Below are 18,552 nucleotides of genomic sequence, written 5' to 3'. Positions count from 1 at the left end.
AGCATTCATATAACAGCAGTCTGCGATACTTCCTGTTTAAAAGTGTAATCTTTGATTAATAACATGCCATACCAATATTGTCAATGTTTACTGATAGCGCTATGTACAGATTTAATTTTAAATACCTTTAGTCAGCAATTATCTTGTAATATTAGCAGCAGTGTAGCTAGCAAGTTGTTCTAAGAAGAGGGGGGAAGCATTACTTTTCTGGAAGGTCGGTCATTTTGCATATTAAAACATTAAAATAACACCATATACTCATTTATTATTGTACTAGTAAACTATTCACATGGAAACAAAAATCATATTACACAATAGAGTAGTAATGTGTTTGAAATTGTGTACATCCAGTGCAGCAAATAAGAGCAAAAAAGTGCATAACTAATTTTAGCGGTTTTAATTATTTGAACCTGTTGACTTGGTGCTTGCTTTAAATGCGCTTTTCTTTTTCTGTTATTAACATGCTTCATTCTTTGTAAATACTAAACAACTTTAATAATGGTGTAAGAGACGAATTCCATGTTGGGTTCAATATGTCGTTTGGGAGACCGAGCCCTTATTCTCCCCTCCTCGTGTGGGTACATCTCTGGATATTAGCCCACTTTCTGGTAATGCAGTTAATTTCTATGTTATTGTTTGATGCAAAACGTTTTATCATTGCAATCAGTGTTTTTCTTTCTGGTGGGACGTAATGATATGTAGTACTGACACTTCTAATTTCTATCTTTACTCTGTCCATCTGGGAGACACAAACTCTCAAAAACTACTTAATGGTTCTACATCAATTTTGGCTAGGTTGTAGAGAGTCGAACACTATGTAACGAGTTCGTTGATATAGGAGATATTCAAACCGAAACAGGCCGGTAGCAGCCCCAAAATGTAGTAAGTTAGGGGGCCGATCTTACCATATTGTAGTTCATTACCATATTATAGTTCATTACCATATTATACAGTGGAGTCTCGTTAATTCGAACTTGGATAATTCGAAATATTGGATAATTCGAACAGAAGTCCATTCCCCTTCAAAACTGTATTGAAAACAATAGTAAAAAATCGTGAATAAATCGAACTTTTGAACCTATGTTTTGGATAATTCGAAGTAAATACAGTTGAAAATTTTTAATGTTGGACATATGTAAACAGAGAAACACAGTTTTAATGTGTTTTCAGTTATCCAGATGCAGCCATAGGTAAGAGTAATACAAAAGATAAATAAAAAAATCTATGTAATGATAAAGATGAAGGTGAGTTGGGGAAAAAGTATAGATAGAGAACGTGTGCCAATCTCATCTTGTTTCAGAATTGGTTGAAAATTTAAGATGAATTATTGATAAATGTTATTAATATAGTAGTCCACGCAATACATGAAATTCAAGATTTATTGACCGTACAAAAACAATCAAATTTAAGCAAATGAGGTTTACAACTTCTTAAAAGTGAGAACCGAATATTCAAATTGTCACTGGTTTTCAATTGTTTGGGCTATTCAACATATGTTGTAGTGTTGTACGTAAATATATTTTCCATTGTACACGTAGTTTGAATTATGTGGAGTCAATGTCATTTGTTAGTTTGCGGTGTTCGAACAAGCAAATAATAAGCTGCTTTAAAGGTAAAGTCTACACCATATGAATATGTTTTTGATGTACAGTACTTTGGTTTCTTTGTTGTTATATATGTGAAAATGAATGTTGTTGGATAATTCGAATTTTGGATAATTCGAAGTTTTTTCGTGTCCCCTTGGACTTCGAATTAAAAAGAGTCCACTGTAGTTCATTTGCAAGTCTATCGTAAAAATTTTAGGGGGTAGTAAAAATTTAGGGGGGCGGCTCCCCTAGACCCTCCTTGGATATAGGCCTTAACCGGAAGTGGCAAATTCAGTTTCCATTTTCAGTTTTAACGTTGATCATTGTGGAGTAAAAACAGTAATAGATAGCGAGAAGTGGTTTCTTGCAATCCGAGCATCCCAAGGATTATTCTTCCTTAAAGATTTATTCAAAGCAGAAGCGGCAGAAGTCAATCACTTTCTGTTTTAACGTTGATCGTAATAGAGTAAAAAACAGTAATAGATAGTGAGAAGCAAATTTTCTGTAGTCAATCAAGAACCCAAGAGTACATTCCATCTCCACTCGCTGGAAGAAAGTCCATGCAAACCAAATTCATTTACGTGGTGTACATGTAGGACTGGTAATTGTTTCCAATTTAGTATACTAGGTGAATATGTAGAGAAATACGCATATTTAGATATCATATATACCTAATTAGATCATATCTTACTGTGAATGAGTCATTTCCACTTACTTGGAGCACACTTTTACATCGGAAAACGACAGAGATAATAGAAAAGGTTACAAGAGAAGTGACGAGGTTGGAAAATGAAATAAAGCAAAGTGTTTGGCAGCGTGAAAGTAGTACTTATTGACGCACGATGTAGTGTATTTTACATCGTCGACGTCTCTGTTTGCTTGTCACCACAGTCTTCGTTAGCTAAAGCTAAGTATCTAATCTGCTCCTTGATCCCTCCGTGTGGTCTACTGAGAATAAGAACAGCAGACTGTTACGTCACAGCGTATCCAATTGGAAATGATGTATAGTTTCTTTTTCATGGTAAGGTTTCAGGAGAAACAATATCGTAACGGACTTCTAGGTTTCGCTTATAATAAGAAATAAATTGTTTATCCTACGATAATAAAGTCGGTAGCACTAGTAAACACAGTATCTTACGCTGTGGTTATCAGTACCTTGCTACTTGTCTGATTATACCTTGATCGGCAACCTTTCGTTGTAACAGTTAAGGCCTTTCATCAGTTCCACATTTCCTTTTTTCTTTTTTCCTCTTTTCTTTTTTCAAAATAATATTTCGGAAATAACCAATAATGCCAACACTTTTGAGTCATTAAAAGAAAATACTATAACTTTCCCTGCTGTTACTCGGTCTGGCCCAACTCACTAGTATGCCCTTGCTCACCTGAAAGATTACGTGAAGTTTACGTTGTGTTGCAATTTAGCGCTCACTTCTACTGAACTTCCCCTACCAGTTAAGGCTGTACGGCTTTTGTTTATTGGTATGACGTGGTAACACCAGAGTTCTTTCAAGGACATGGAGCAGCCAACGACAAGCGCACTTTCTGGCGCTGTCTTCTGCTTTAGACGGTAGTACTACGTGACTGGAGGACGGTTCATACAGCGACACTACTATATAGGAGACAGCGGCACTACTATAAATAGATAAATATTTGACCGTGAAAATTATGTTGAATATACTATATCTTGTTTACTTTTGTTGTTTTTGTTTCCGATTCAGATGCAGCCAAGAATTTCTTCAGCTTTAGATTCTTGATTTATGACTTTAAGGGAATAACCACGAATAGAAAATCTATAAGATCGAAAGTCACGACGAGCAAAAACTAAGCAACGTAAGATGACACTTAGACTTCACTTAGGAACTAATATGTGCCCTATCCAAAAATCCATGTTTCAGAATCCTAAGGTACTGACGTAACATTTTTTATAGAGGGAGTTTTTCTACGAGCATATAATTTGAAGTAGTGATAAACTTCTGTACTTCTATAAAAATTGTTGTGGAACAACCGCAGGATTCTTAAACATTGATATTTGGGTACGACACATACTACTTCCTCAATGAAGTCTTGATCCGACTACGGTAATTCCCATAGTTTTGGAGCTATGGACTTTTAAAGTTCAGTTTTTAATGTTTTCGGCAGCCTGTAAATCCGAAAGGAAGCGTTTCTGCACCCAGGTTGGTCTATACTTTTTTTCTTATCTTGGTGTCAGGAATCACCTTTCAAGCGTTGTCGGTGTTGTTTTGAAACACCCTGTATATGTTTCTCAGATGGAACTTCAAACGAGGTATGGCTGGGAAAAAAGACAACAAAACCTAATATTGCTTATGTGTGAGACATAACTGGAAGATAAGCACATTTGATGATAGAGGGCACTCAACACTAGTTCTCGGTGTAATCAACCCTATCTGTTGAACAACGGTAGATGAGGTTTGCTATTCCGATTGCACAAAAATCTGCGTCAAGTTAGGAAGTAATGAGGCAACAGTTTCAATCCGTGATCATTTCAGTGGCTGACCCCATGCGAAATCTTTCTAGAGTATTTCTCATCATGCTTAGTATGGGTTGCCAGCATTTAAGCAGTACCAATTTTCACCTCTATGTATTGAAAATCACCATATTTCAAATGCTTTAGGTCAGTGCGTAGTTATAGTTGAGTTGATTTTGAGTTTATCGTCCCGTTCAGCAGCGAGGATATATGAGACGTAGACCTACTGATTAACGTGGAATTTGAACCACATGAGCTCCCACCGGGAACTTTATATATATATACCATTTGCAAAAGATTCAGATAGTACGTTACGTTCATATCAAAATATTTTACATGGAATAAAAATACAGAAAAGGCATAATGCAATAATCTTCAAAACATGACAAAGAAATTGTTAGTAATGATTGCGAAGCAAAGAAAACGGAGGTGCAAAATCTTTCTGTGTTTCGGAATAAGTGTATAATGTAACATTGAAGACATATAAATACGAAAATTTCTAAATTTTAAGTGATTTCCTAAGATTAGTGCAAGACTTTTAGCAAGCAATCATTGAGAAACATGGTCACTCTGGAGGAAGAACGCAGAATGAAAGTATTGGAGAATAAAATCCTGAGACGATTATTCGAAATGAAGAAAACCGGGAATTGGAAATGGCAAAAAAATTCATAATGAGAAACTGCATAAAATATACCGTTTAGCAAACATTGTTAGGATCATCAAATCTAGGAGACTCGGGTGGGCAGATCATGTAGTCAAAATGAAAGAAAGTTTTAACTTGAAATCCAATCCGAAAACGGCCATTAGGCAGACCTAGGCATACATAGGAAGACAATATTAAGATTGATCTAGCAGAAATAGGAATACAAAGTAGAAACTGAATCCAGTTGGCCAAGGACAGAAGCCATTGGAGAGCTTTTGTGAACGCAATATTGAACCTCAGGGTTCAATAAGTCATATAGTGAGTGCATTTTTTTTTTTTTAAGTTTAACGTTTTACGAATATGGCCTTTGAGCAAAAGGAGATGGGTGATTAATGAAAGTGACTGATTATGACATTAATTTTTTTGTGCTGGTTCACCGTGAATCGAACCAGAAACGACGGGTACTAAAAGCACATGCAATAGCCACTAGATAAACTCGGAAGGCTACTTGACTTTCAAATTACCTACGCAGAAGACTTTCTTTGATACACTTAGGTGTGTATATATAAACGTAGTGTAAAAACATTTAAAGGTTCCTAGACCACTCGACTGATTTAGACCATTGTTGGTATGAATGGATCATTGCCTCGCCTAGGATTTGTCACATTACTTTTCCCGAAAGCGTATCTGAAGGGGAGTAGTAGGATTCGATAATTATGCCAAAACGTTTCTCATGAGGCCATCAAGTTTAAGGTGCTGCTTCATATACAAACTCATTAAAAATAAAGTTGCACATCTCCCATCGATTTTGAAAATCTCCGTTTATGAGTAGAGAGACCCGAATTCGATTTCTGGCGGGAACTCGTGTGGTTCGGATCCTACGTTGGGCTGTAAGTCCACGTCAACTTAGCCTGGCTGCTTAACGGGACACTACACTCAAATCGAATCGAGATGCATTTCTAATATAGATCTAAATAAATATGAATATAACGACGTTTTGTGGCCAACTCCTACTATGTTCCATCAAATTTGATAACTTTGATAACATGGAGTAGCAATCAGAGGCGGGAGTGACATGTAACAATGACAAGAGTACTGTGTAAGTTATAGTTCCGATGTCGTTAAGATGAATAGTAATATTTCCGATGCCGTTTAAGTACAAATTCATCACTTATCGCCATTGAGGTGAGAAATGGGGTAGAAAGAGATGATATTACGGGTTTTCATTATTACATTTCATTGAAATGCATAAGCTAAAGCGGGAAGGAATTCTAGTACTTTTTACAAAACTATTATACCCGTGCGAAAACGGGAATTTCATCTAGTATATATCTACCGTAGTAGGACAAGGTAGGTTACTTTTAGGGGTTAGTATTTGTGGGACGATTTTCTTACAAACCGCTTTTGCAACTTAATTCATGTCATAAATAAATGTTTCATTAACAAAGCTACAATATGATATAATGATTTTCATTAAAAAAAAAAAAAAAAAAACAAGGCATAGTTTGGTCGTGGGGTGAGTTTCCTCAATACAAAGTGTTTCGATAACGTCTATTGTAATGGCATTCATATTTCCTAAATAAATGTTTCGTAATAATTGTTGCACAGTAGGTTTTTATTTAAGAAGTGAGAGCAAGCATGTTTAGTGTGGCTGCTTGTTCTCTTTATTTGATAATCACACATAGCTCTACTTTCTTGAACTAAAAATGCCGGTACACTTACGTACAAGTTTATTTATTTATTTATTTATTTTATTTATTATTTTTTGTATAATTCAGAACTACTTCATAGCCAAATGGTTAACGCAAGTGATGGAAGTTCTTGACTGTATTCTAGTAGTGACTTGGATCACTCATTATGCATGCTTAAGCAATATGTTCCATTTCATATAACCTCTGTGCTGAAAAGATATGTTAAGCATCAATCAATACAATAATTCAGTTGCAGTGAAATATTTTACAATGAAATTGTATACCTGAGATAATTTCCCGCATACTTACTCCACCAATTAGATGCGTATCACTTTTGTATTTTTCTAATAGGCTACAATTAGTAAAATTGAGCTGTAAAATTCTTATAGCACAGTATCTCTACCACTCCATAGTGATTTGCACTGAGTACTCACTGAATTGCGACCACTTCTCAAGAAAGCATGGCCAGCAGCCAAGCTGATTACTTGACCGCCCTGACTGGTAGCATTGCAAAGAAAGAACACACTCGACGCTACATGTTGGCAGACAGCATATTGTTATAATGGAAGGTGAGCAAGATTTATCCGCATTTTAATAGGGATGATTGTGGGTACCCGAGTAATGGGTGCGTCAACAACCCAGACAGCAATACTTGTCGGATGCGCCCGTTCTTGTAGTGAAAGTGTACACGGAAGAAAGTGGAGTAACAGTCTCCAAGAGACGGAGCTACAGGGCATACGGAAGTTCAAAACGTTGGGCGAACGTTGCGTTACGTCAAACAGCTCGTGACAGCCAAACGAACTATTAGTGTCCGGGAATTACGCTACCAATACAATGTTGGATCTATAACATTAATATCCCACGCAACTATACAGCGTACGCTCGCACGCATGCAGTTTCACAACAGACGATACACTCGTCACCCACTCGTTATGACTCGTCGCCGCCGACTTCGTTGCGCTAGGGCACAGGAATACGCTAATTGGACCATGGATGATTGGAAAAGAGTGTGTTGGTCCGATAAATCACAGTGTGTGCTACTTCTCTCGGACAAGCATAAGCATGTGTGGCACCAATAGCACGAAGCTATTGATCGCTCTTGCACGGTACGTACTGTACAGGCAGGTGGGGGCAACTATATGGTTTAGGGTGCTTCGGTTGCCTGGATGAGACCGTTGGTGTGTATGGACCACAGCGAGACATCTGTTCTGTACCTGCAGGTGTTAGAGAATCACGTACAATGCAACACTTCTACCCACACGAAGAGGGCATTTTCAAGAACAACAATGAATGGCTCCACCAATCCAGGACTGTACTTCCTTGGCTTAAGGAATATTCCACGGAGTTGCAGCGTACGAATTGGTCTCCTAAGTCACCGAATTTTAATCCTATAGAACATTTATGGAATGTTGCGGAACGAGTTTTTTTCATCATGAATACTACATCAATATCTGTGGGCTCATTGTAGAATACCACCAGGAATATATGGTGTCAGATCCCCGTGGAAACATATCAGCAACTACTAGAATCCATGCCACGCCATGTCCAGATGATCCTCTGAGCAAAAGGTGGACTAACAATGTATTAGATATGTGGTCGCAATTCAATGAACACTCATTGTATTATGTAACTTTTTGGATTCCCTTAAATTTTTATTACAAACCATTCCTCCAAGTCAACGAATCACCTTCCTCTTAACTACCAGTACAGGAACAACGTTTTAAAAGATAAAGTCAGTGGCGTAGCCTGAAAATTTTAATAGCAGATGCTGAATAAAATTTCACTTAAGTTCATTATCAAGAAACCACAACTTTAGAAAAAGAACAATTATACCTACTCCAGATTATACTCACTGCTTCTATGCTTTCCTTAAGACTCGAAATATAAAGTAGAAATATTAAATGTGTTCATCAGAGCAAGCTAAGATTTTTTGCCCTTATCAAAGATACGCTTTATTTTACCAATACCTATATTATCACCAAATAATAAATCCGTGTCTTGCTGTCAACGTTGCAGCAGCTTCTTGTCTCATTGGTTATGTCAAAGGCTCTTAGGATGCGCTTCTTAGGCTCACAGGTTACACCATTGAGATACAAGAAAGTTGCAATATGTGTGATGTGTATCACTATATTAATTTGATACTTAGAAAATTTCACAATCACTATCAATAGTAATACATGAGGTGTCAGGATAAAATTTGGACAGGAAAAAGAAAATAAATCAATTCATTTTCTGATGAATTTTGTCAAATGTATTTAATTTTTCATATTACACTTTCGATTTTTATATCTTAGGCGTAAAACTAATGGGAAAAACATATATGGTGATCCAAAAGTATTATATGCTTCCACAAACGCCATATTTCTTTATCAAATTGCAATACAAATAATTACTATTGTACAACTGAAGAAAAAACTGTCAAATTTTTATTTAATGATAACATACAGTCATTTTGAATATCTTTAGCAGCGCAGCACATTTTGTTACGAGTTTTGACGCAATCAATATTCTCTTAGGATACAGGGCTCTACTGGCAGCCTTGCTTTTTCACAGACATCTATCTGGTTTAGAGCATGGTTGATTGGTGTAACATTTCGAAAATGTACACAAGATCATCTTTGTGTCAGAACTTCATTTACGAAACACCAACTCCAGTTATGACGTAATCTTGCTTTATCTTCTAGGACTGCGGTGAGTCAGTTGTAAAGCGTTCCCCTATGATGCGCGGGGTTCATCTGGTTCGATTCCAGCTCATACCAAGTGGGCTTTATGGTGGACAAACACCGAGTTGTCTCGAGGTTCTTCCGTTTCTCCCACTTTCTTCATTCTATCATGTCATTCATTTTCATCACACCGCTTCCTTTATCCTACCCGGCATAATCGTAGGACGTAAATCTGAAAGATTTTTTTCTTTTCTATAGAAGAACATACGCACATACGCAAATTACAGTCTTTTAGTATATATGTAAATGGATGTAGGGCATGTGTGTGTTCTACCATAACTCTGGTACGTCTGAAGCAATTTTAACTAAACTTGGTACACATATTACTTGCAGTCTGGGAAAGAGTACTGCAGGGAAAGAACGCACACTTAGGAAGAGGGGAAGAGGAGAAATAAAATGATCAAAAACGACTGATATTAGTATCAAATCCATAGTTTTCGGGGCCTATGAGCTGATTCGTGATAGTTTCCATCCCCTCTCAAGTTCAAATCCAGCCCTCCAGTGACAGTGAGACCCCTAGCATACCTAGGGGGAAGGGAAGGGAAGGAGAAGGCATAAACATTAGTATCAAATCCATAGTGTTCACGGTACACGAGCTGATTTGTGAGTTTCGATGCTCTTTAAATTCAAGTTCATCTCCCAGTGATGGTGAGATCCCCTTGCGCACCCAGGAGGAGTGGAAGGGTAATACATATAAGAATGATCTAAAACGGCCGATATTAGTGTCGAATCCATAGTTGTCGGGGTCGCTTATATAAATAGTAACACTCTTGATGGCGCTTAAGTCCGATTTAAGCTCCCATTTCTCCCCAGGAGTATGAAATGGTGACATATAGAAACGAATGGTAACATAACGAAAACTACCGATATTAGAAATGAATCATTACTTTTTAGCGTCGGTAAGTTAGTTAGTGGAAGTCCTGATGTTTTTAAAGTACAATTTCAGCCTCAGTGGAGACAAGACCCCTGAGCCCCCTGAGCACCCCTAGGGAGGAGTGGAAAGTGCATACTCACTGAGAAAAAAAATTGCAGGTGGCGTACTTGAAAAGGTAGGTTACATGCGTAATTTCTGTAGTTTTTGGACTTAACGTACAGCAGACGTATAACTGAAAACGCATGTTTTATAATACTTTCCGTATGTGTTCTATCTATACGTACTTTCCGTATGAAACAATATAGGCGGTCAGGATTTCACATACAAATGGACGTATATGCATATGATATACGGAAAACTGTTAGATGTCAGACATCCTGCAACGGCATGATGTAACATCTAAGGGCAGTGCATATGCAGCTCACTATGTAGCTCGTTATCCGTATGCTCCGTACTGATTTCTGTAGTAAGCAAGAGGATACAGCATATTTGTACAATATACCGCTGTCCGAAGAACGGATTTTTCTCAGTGCATAAAAATGATAAGAAACGGTCGATATAATGTTGAATCAAGGTCTCTTAGATAGAGAATGACATTCCAGATGCCATTTAAGGTCAAGTTCAGCCCCCATTAGCACCCTGGGGATGGATTGTAACATTGAAAGACTGATATTAGTGTCGAATTCATAGTTTTCGAGGTCGCTAAAATGAATAGTGATGATCCAAACAAGTCCAAGTTCTTCTCCACCTACAACAGGTGGGATGGGGAGGTGAAAAATAAAACGTTAAAGATGACTGATATTTGTGTCGAATTCATAGTTTACGGGGTCGGAAAATCGCCTGACCCGTTTTCAATGACTTGGAAGATAGTTAGTACTCACTTCAAGCTGGATTTTTACTGATATGGATTTGATTAAAGGCGTATTCTGTGGGGGTGCGGTGTGTCAAAAGTATAGCACCTTCTGCATTTTTTAAAATTTTACTTTGATTGAAATAAATATTCTCAGGGGTAAGGGGATTCAAATATTTCCCATAAACCTATTCTATTCGTGCTACAAATTTAAAAAAAAAAAAAAAAAAAAACAGACATTTCAGCTAAAAAACTGATAATTGCTCGTTCTATTCAGATACAGTGGCTTATCTTATTACAATTTTACAATTAATAATTGCCAAACTGTAAGCGAGCCTATTGAGTCACCCTATATTCCATTCCTGTCCTGAATCACCTTGTACAAATAGTGAGAAGGCGCGTCTGGCCGCCCTTTCCTCCCTGGGCTTTACTGTTACTGTATGAATACGTATAGTAATTTTGCTTTGTTTTAATCTTATTGTTCTCGATTCATATTTTTACTTTTTAAAATATGATAGATTGGAATAATGATGTCCTTTCTTTTACCATAACAACCATGTTTTTTTTTTTTATTTATTTATACTGGCCCCTGCCCACTGTCACAGTTCTACATTTTGTTTTGGTAATATGCCTGGCTTTTACTGTAGATATTTTTTCCTCTTTTACATCTTTATGAAACTCATCTGCTGGATATCTTAAAACTTACGAACATTCCTCTGACTAGTGCATCGCCATTTTCGTTTTATTTTAACGTGACGAGACATACCGGTACTGATTTTCGCAGTACGGTACCTTTTTTTTTTTTTTTAGAGCTGTCCTGCGTGTTGCAAAGACACTTAGAAATCGAGAAATGTCCTTCATAAAAAAATAATTTTTATGTACTATACTTTAATGTTTCATTTTTTATTCATATTTTGAATCACAAGCACCCTTTTACTGAAAAATGACCTGCTGTGTTTTTTTAAAGATGATGGAAAGAGAACAATCAACAAACCATTGTTTTGCAATACATTATTTTTACTGACGACAATGAGAAGGGCTTGTTGAGGTATCGGTAAAGTAGGAAATGTTTCTTTTTCAACTTAACGAGAGTGATGCTAACCAAGTTAAGTTGAAGTTCCCTCGTGTCGGTCTAAATTTTCTCTCGTTCCTTAAAATAATCCCACGCTCTGAAAATCGATTTAAAAAGTCTTTAGCCCAACACGAAGTTTCACTGTACGTTCATAAAAATTAACCACTTTGTCATTCATCAAAGCATTTGGAGTTGTGTTGAATTCCTTCAATCCTTTTGTTCTGTGCTTTTCTTTTTAACAAAAAAGAATGATTAATTTAAGGTTAATGTTAAATGAAACAAGGACATGGCGTACTGCCGACGCAGTAAACTATCATATATCATATTTGTGTCCTACTTTGTTAGAATCTGATCACCCTATTTTATTTTTGACTTCTTAATGCGTGCTATATAAAATAATAATAACATGGCGACCAGCCTGGGGAACGAGGAAAATGTGACGTCACACCATTCTACTTCATTACGAAATTCGATATTTCTCAATGTACTCTACCAAGAATTGTAACGACAGTTACGTAGCACCAATCAGCATGAGGTAGAAAGGTGAAATGACACTCATTGGTTTTAGTTTTATAGAGGCACCAATATATGTTTCTGTGTATTTTTTTTCCATTATAAATGCCTTTTGTGCTGTTACAAAAAATAGAAAAAAAATAAAAAATACTGAGATGACTGCTGAAATGGAATGTACAACAACAACAACAACAAAAACAAAAAAAAACAATAGTAGTATTCCTGCTATTTATTTTTCCTATAAAAGAAGCAGATTTTAGATTGCCTCTGATCGACGTTGCCATGTCTCAAGAGGTTACAGCTAGCACGTATGGTAAGGTGATATTTCGACTGTTAGATGTGGCTCCGCAACCTGTGTATCTGGCTCCGCAACCAGTGTATCAATGGGGTCACTGGACTTACCGTATATAACTCCTGATTCTGATAATATTGACCTGTTGTTCTATAAAGCTATTTCTCTTCTTGGCATCCTCTGTATTTATATCAATCTGTTATTATATCTTGCATAAAATATACACCAAAGTGCAGGACGAATTTACCACTTAGTAGTGAAGTTTCTATAAGCTTGTGTCTTCTCCAATGATAACAACAACATAATAATAATTATTATTACGAAACACAACATGTTACTCTTTTGAGCGTAGGAATATAAGTACTCAGTGTTAAAACACCCTGAGATAAACTTTGCACCTATAACAATGGTGCAAATCTAAATTTTTATTATTATTTCCTGCTGAGAAATAATTATTCTTTATATCTTTTTTATGTGTGTGTGTTCTATGTTCAACATTTGATAGAAGCACTCAATCACAGCGCGCGGATATGTGGCGTGGATCAGGGCTGTCATCCAAACGAGTAGAGCATAGCTATTGGAGAGGGCTCCAAACAGGATTCGGACACTGGCAATTGCGGCGAGTCTTTTTCGACTTGGGTGTACGCTGCAAGAAAGAAAGAAAAAATAAGTAGAAATTCCAATGACTACATAAACATACGTAACATGACAACTGAATTGTTGAGAAATGAGAAACTTAATGCAGTTGACACAGTTGCTATCATACACAAAAGGAGTCATTTAACTTATTCTTGATCTGTGTACATATCATTGATAACTTTAGTAATTTGTTTTCCATTTTTTGCGTACCATAGAAAATCTTAATTATTTATCTTTCTTGTGTATACTATGGACAATACAAAAGTAATTTATATTTGCTTTGCATACAGTATTTCTTTCAGATATAATGTTCCGGGGGGGCACTGTTGGTACTATTCTATTTATTATTATATTATAAATGTATTATTATGGTCTTTTCCGGGGAGCACTCTCAGAGCTCGGAGAGCAGTCCCCCCCAAAAAAAACATGTCTGAAAGAAACACTGCATACCACAGATAACTTTAATCATTTGCTATTGTCCTGTATACCATAGACAATTTAAGGAATTCATTCTGTCCAGTATGTTATCTATGAACAGAGTCATTTATTTATGTCATTCATGCCATAGATAATACTAGTTACGAAAATAATCATAATCATTATCATCATCATTATTATGAGATAATAGATAATGGTGAAAATATTTTTTTAAAAAATGCACAGAGAAGGACATTACATATGAAGACCGCATTTCCGTAGGTTACTGGAAAAGAGCTGACTGTATATGTTATGTTCAATAGCGTCGCGCTATGAACGAAGTATGGAATAATCTAGTCGTAAAAACTCGTAGCAGCAATTGGTAAAGTACCAAAGCAGTGTTTCCCGTACCGTACTGTACGTCAGATTCATTATGAACATTCAGACATACCAGACAAGCTGTAACAGATTTTTGTGCTGAGGTGCAGCCTAAACCTGAATCATGCATTTGGTTGCTTGTGCAATGGAGTTGGTGCCACTGGTCCAAGGAAGATGGTCACATAAGGCAGGCCTGTTCCGAACAGCAGCAGCTTATTGATCATGTTTGATTATCGGCATCAGACGAATGGTCATTGTGGATCACACAGCCAGGTCATTATCGATTAGGACTAATGTCGCACTAGGGACCCTAACTAGGACCATTTTTAACTGTTAGGAGACTGCAGAATTACGATCACGGGCGCTGCTTGTCAGATAGTCGCCACTTTGCAGACCGTCTGCAATTGATGAAAGAAGCAGTTGGAGAATAGGGGCGGGTCATTGTGTTTACTAATAAGTTGGTTGCCCCGTTCACCACCTAGACTATATGCGACGTAAACCTTCAACTTAACGTGAGACCGCACCACATGAGCTTCCATTGGGAATCGAACTTCAGTCTTCCACGCCGATGGCGCATAAGCTATTTTATATAAAAAGACGTTCTGCCTTGGCATTAGTGATAGTTGCTTGTGGATGTGGCTTAAAGTAAATGAGCAGCAACTTCACAGTATATGCCAAACCGTAATATAGGACCATACGTAATACGTCAATCATGGTGTGGAGATCCATAATTATATCTTACGTCTGCTGTTTATACAGGGACGGAATGTTGACCAGTGCAGCGAACAGCCAGAAAATAAACTAAGTCGTTCAGGGATATGTGGTGCCTCAACAGGATATTGCCCATCCACACATCGCTCGTGTTACCCAACGCGTTCTCTACAGTATACGTGGAATTCGATTGACGATATATGGTCCGGTCTGCAACCACTGTGATAAACTTTGATCAATTTAGTTATCAAGTACAAGAAGTGCGAAACATTTCCCCGTATGATATCTGATACCTTTATGACTATCTGCATACAATAGTGCTAACCCGCATTGGGGTACTGCTGTGGTCTTTTAACAAACCCTTAACATTTTGTTCATAAATGTAAGACCCTGTCCACATGATCATATATAATAGCCTACAAAATGTGTTTACATAGTTTCATTCACCTAACCATGATTTCTAGTTGTTCACTTCTTTCTTATTTCCTTCCCTTTTTAAAAAGTAAATCCTCAAAGCAATACACCATGAAAATTTACTGAGTAGAGCAAGCAAAGTTCTTAATTGTTCTATTTACCGTTCTTTTTACCCCAAATTTTAAGGCATTTTGAACATTTCACACCAAGAAAGTGGGGAGAAAGAGTTTGACTTCAGGTCGCTTCTTTACGTATGCTTGATAATTGGTCTTGCTTTTATGCCCTTGTGCAGATCCAAAAGTGTGAGCGATTTGACATGCTATTTACGTGAGTTCAGGATTACACAGGAATTTAAAAGTAATGCAACATCAGAGTAAAATTGCCTCGCACAGAAGGATTTTTGAAAACAGTTTTTACTCCATGGAAACTAAATTACAGGATCACTCACGGGACCTAGCATAACCATAAGAGTGATTTTAGATTAATATATTCGTTATGACGATGAGGTTTAGCGTCGCCCTGTCACCAAACTGAGTCCTAGCACTAAACCGAAGGAGCTCTCTGGGCCGACGCATAAGTCAGTAAGTACACTGATTAATCACACTTCCACAATACACTATCTAACATATCCGGTGAGTTTGGACGCAATCCCATTATTCCTCCTGGTCTTATAATTTTCATAAACGGGAGTGTAGCTGAGGCTAAATAAGGCTACTGTATGTATCAAAAGCCAATGTTTGTGTTTCTTAGTAATAGACCAGATCAATCATTCAATAAATACCGTACTTTTCATTTGTTTGCTTAGAGTGTAATGTTTCTTTTCATCATGCCAGCTTTGTAGTATTTGGAATACTTTAGCATGTGATTCAAGCAACATTGGTATCTATCTACTAAGGCACGGAACTGAGAACACGCATATCGAAAACACGTACTAACATACAGGTTACTTGCAAACCAAAATACTGTTCGTAATGGTGCCGAATATCAAGTACTTGAATAAAAATAGAGTAACCAGATGTTTAAAATGCTTACTTTTAGTGGCCATGCAGTGGTGTGGAATCAATCATAGGTAAAAGTCAAAACTCTATTAATGCAGAAGACATAATCAAGGAACTAAAATTAAGCAACTCTAACAAGGTACATTCGCGAAGTGTCCCCTCGGGACACATAAAATTGATTCAAATGCAAAGTTCTCTGCAACCCAGTGTGTATTGTACTAATTTTAGCGGCCCATACCGGTAATTTGCATAATTATGGGTCTTCATATATCCGAAATTCAACCATACACTACTATAACGCTCGGACACAAAATTGCTTTTATTTTCTTTAGGTGTAACCTTACATGAATGTGAACATAAGCAAAACAAATTAAATCAAGTACTGCTTTTCTGACACGTTACCCACCCCGCCTGCCATCTTGGATCCGCCACATTGGATTCAATTCTCGGTTTTAAAATGAGAATAGGTGCAAGTGATATATCAAATTAATGTACAATTTTCTCGGAAATTTATTGGTGTAGAGAATTTTACGCTTATGCTTTTGATGTCGACGAATCAAAACAATTTCTAAATGGAAAAGTACTGTTGGTATAAACAAACTCTTTACAACATTGATGTCATAATCTTATTACATTTCTGTGAGTGATTCTTATTACTACGTCCGTGTTATACAGTGTGTTTGAAAAAGAACTCCCTAGTTTTAGTGTGTCCTAGAATCTGTAAAAAGTGACATACACTATTCTAGTTTGTGGTGTTTGATTCATCAACTCGCCAAGTTTGGCTCCTCTGCAGTTGGGAGGTCTGCTTGACCTTGAGACGGCACCAGTGCTGTTTCTTTCCTCTGTTTCCTCAGTTTAATCCAGGCAGGCGTTCAGTGCAGAGCAACTCAGCAACAATGTGTACTCCGCAACAGAAAGCGCAGTGTGTTATTTGGCTTGTGAAAACTGAGTCAGTTATAACAGTGCAACGTAATTTTAGACGTCAGCATGGTGGTGAACCACCTATAGCAAAAACTATCCGTCATTGGCTAAAGTCTTTCAACGAAACCGGTAGTGTTTTAAAAGCACAATCAGCAGGTAGACCGAGAACTTCTGAAGAACAGATCCGTGATTCTTGTGTTCGGAGCCCGAAGAAGTCATTGGCCAGACGTAGCCTATATTAGGAGTGCCTAAATGTACTGTGTATGATGTGCGTAAAAGACTTAATTTGTGCGTCTACCAATTGCAACTGTTACACGAAATTAAACCTACTGATAAAATCGAAAGGTATGAGTTTGCTGCTGACTTTCTACACAGAATTGATAATGATGTCATTTTTTTTAAAAAGATTCTCTTTTCTGATGAGGCTACATTTCATGTCAGTGGAATAGTTAATCGTCATAACTGCAGAATTTGGGAGGCAGAGCATCCACATGAAGTTATTCAGCATCAACGTGACTCTCCCAAACTTAATGTCTGGTGCGGTTTGATGGAAGATCATGTGATAATTCCTTTCATTTTTGTAGAAAAAAAAAACATAAACGGGGACGTTTACTATGATATGCTGACAGAGTACGTATTTCCCCAAATGGACGATATTGAGGCGGAAAAGGGGTATGTGATTTTTCCAACAAGATGGCGCCCCACCTCATTACAGTAACCATATGCGTGCAGCTCTTGACACTCGCTTTCCAGGAAGGTGGATAGGCAGGGCTGGCCCAATACATTGGCCACCACGAAGCCCAGACTTAACCTCACCGGACTTTTTTTTGGGGGGGGGGCAACATAAAAAATGTTGTGTACAGTGAAAAGATTAGAGACATCAATCATTTACGGGAAAGGATCGTCGCGGCGGTTGGGACAGTTACACCTGAAATGTTGATGAATACGTGGCGAGAAGAGGAATATCATCTCGACGTGTGCAGAGCCACAAAAGGATCTCACTTTGAAGTCTACCAACATTAAACAAAATTTGAAGGAATTCTCTTTCATGATATGTACTCATTGATGTAAGTTTTCATTCATTTCCCAATTAAACTTATACTTAAAACTAGGGATTTCTTTTTCAAACACCCTGTATTATAACAAGGAAGTATTGTTTACAGTCAAAATTCCTAATGTAAATCCAGATAAGACCAGATTTGGATGAAGACCTACCATTTAAGTATTGACGTCTGTATGTGTGCATGCATGTACGTTCAGAGAATATTCCGTCAACAATAAATTACGTAAAAGATTACATATGCACACGGTGCCCTGCACAATTTTCTATTTGGTTCAATATTCA

General features: G+C 37.3%; 1 protein-coding gene across 2 annotated transcripts in view; it reads right to left on the bottom strand.

Moving 5' to 3' along the window:
* Positions 1-8,644: 8,644 nt before the first annotated feature.
* LOC145690227 (LIM/homeobox protein Awh-like) overlaps positions 8,645-18,552 on the bottom strand; it is a 201,100-nt gene continuing 191,192 nt past the window's right edge. For both annotated transcript variants that reach the window (XM_081764913.1, XM_081764912.1), the window contains exon 5: positions 8,645-13,375. In XM_081764913.1, coding sequence (XP_081621039.1) covers positions 13,304-13,375 — 72 coding nt within the window. In that variant the 3' untranslated portion in view covers positions 8,645-13,303. The remainder of the gene's footprint in view (positions 13,376-18,552) is intronic.

The sequence above is a fragment of the Thermobia domestica genome, chromosome 7 (genome assembly GCF_964235325.1).
Source record: "Thermobia domestica chromosome 7, izTheDome1.hap1.1, whole genome shotgun sequence".
Classification (NCBI taxonomy): domain Eukaryota; kingdom Metazoa; phylum Arthropoda; class Insecta; order Zygentoma; family Lepismatidae; genus Thermobia; species Thermobia domestica.
The sequence above is the reverse complement of the archived record's forward strand: the minus strand, read 5'-3'. Positions and strand labels throughout refer to the sequence as shown.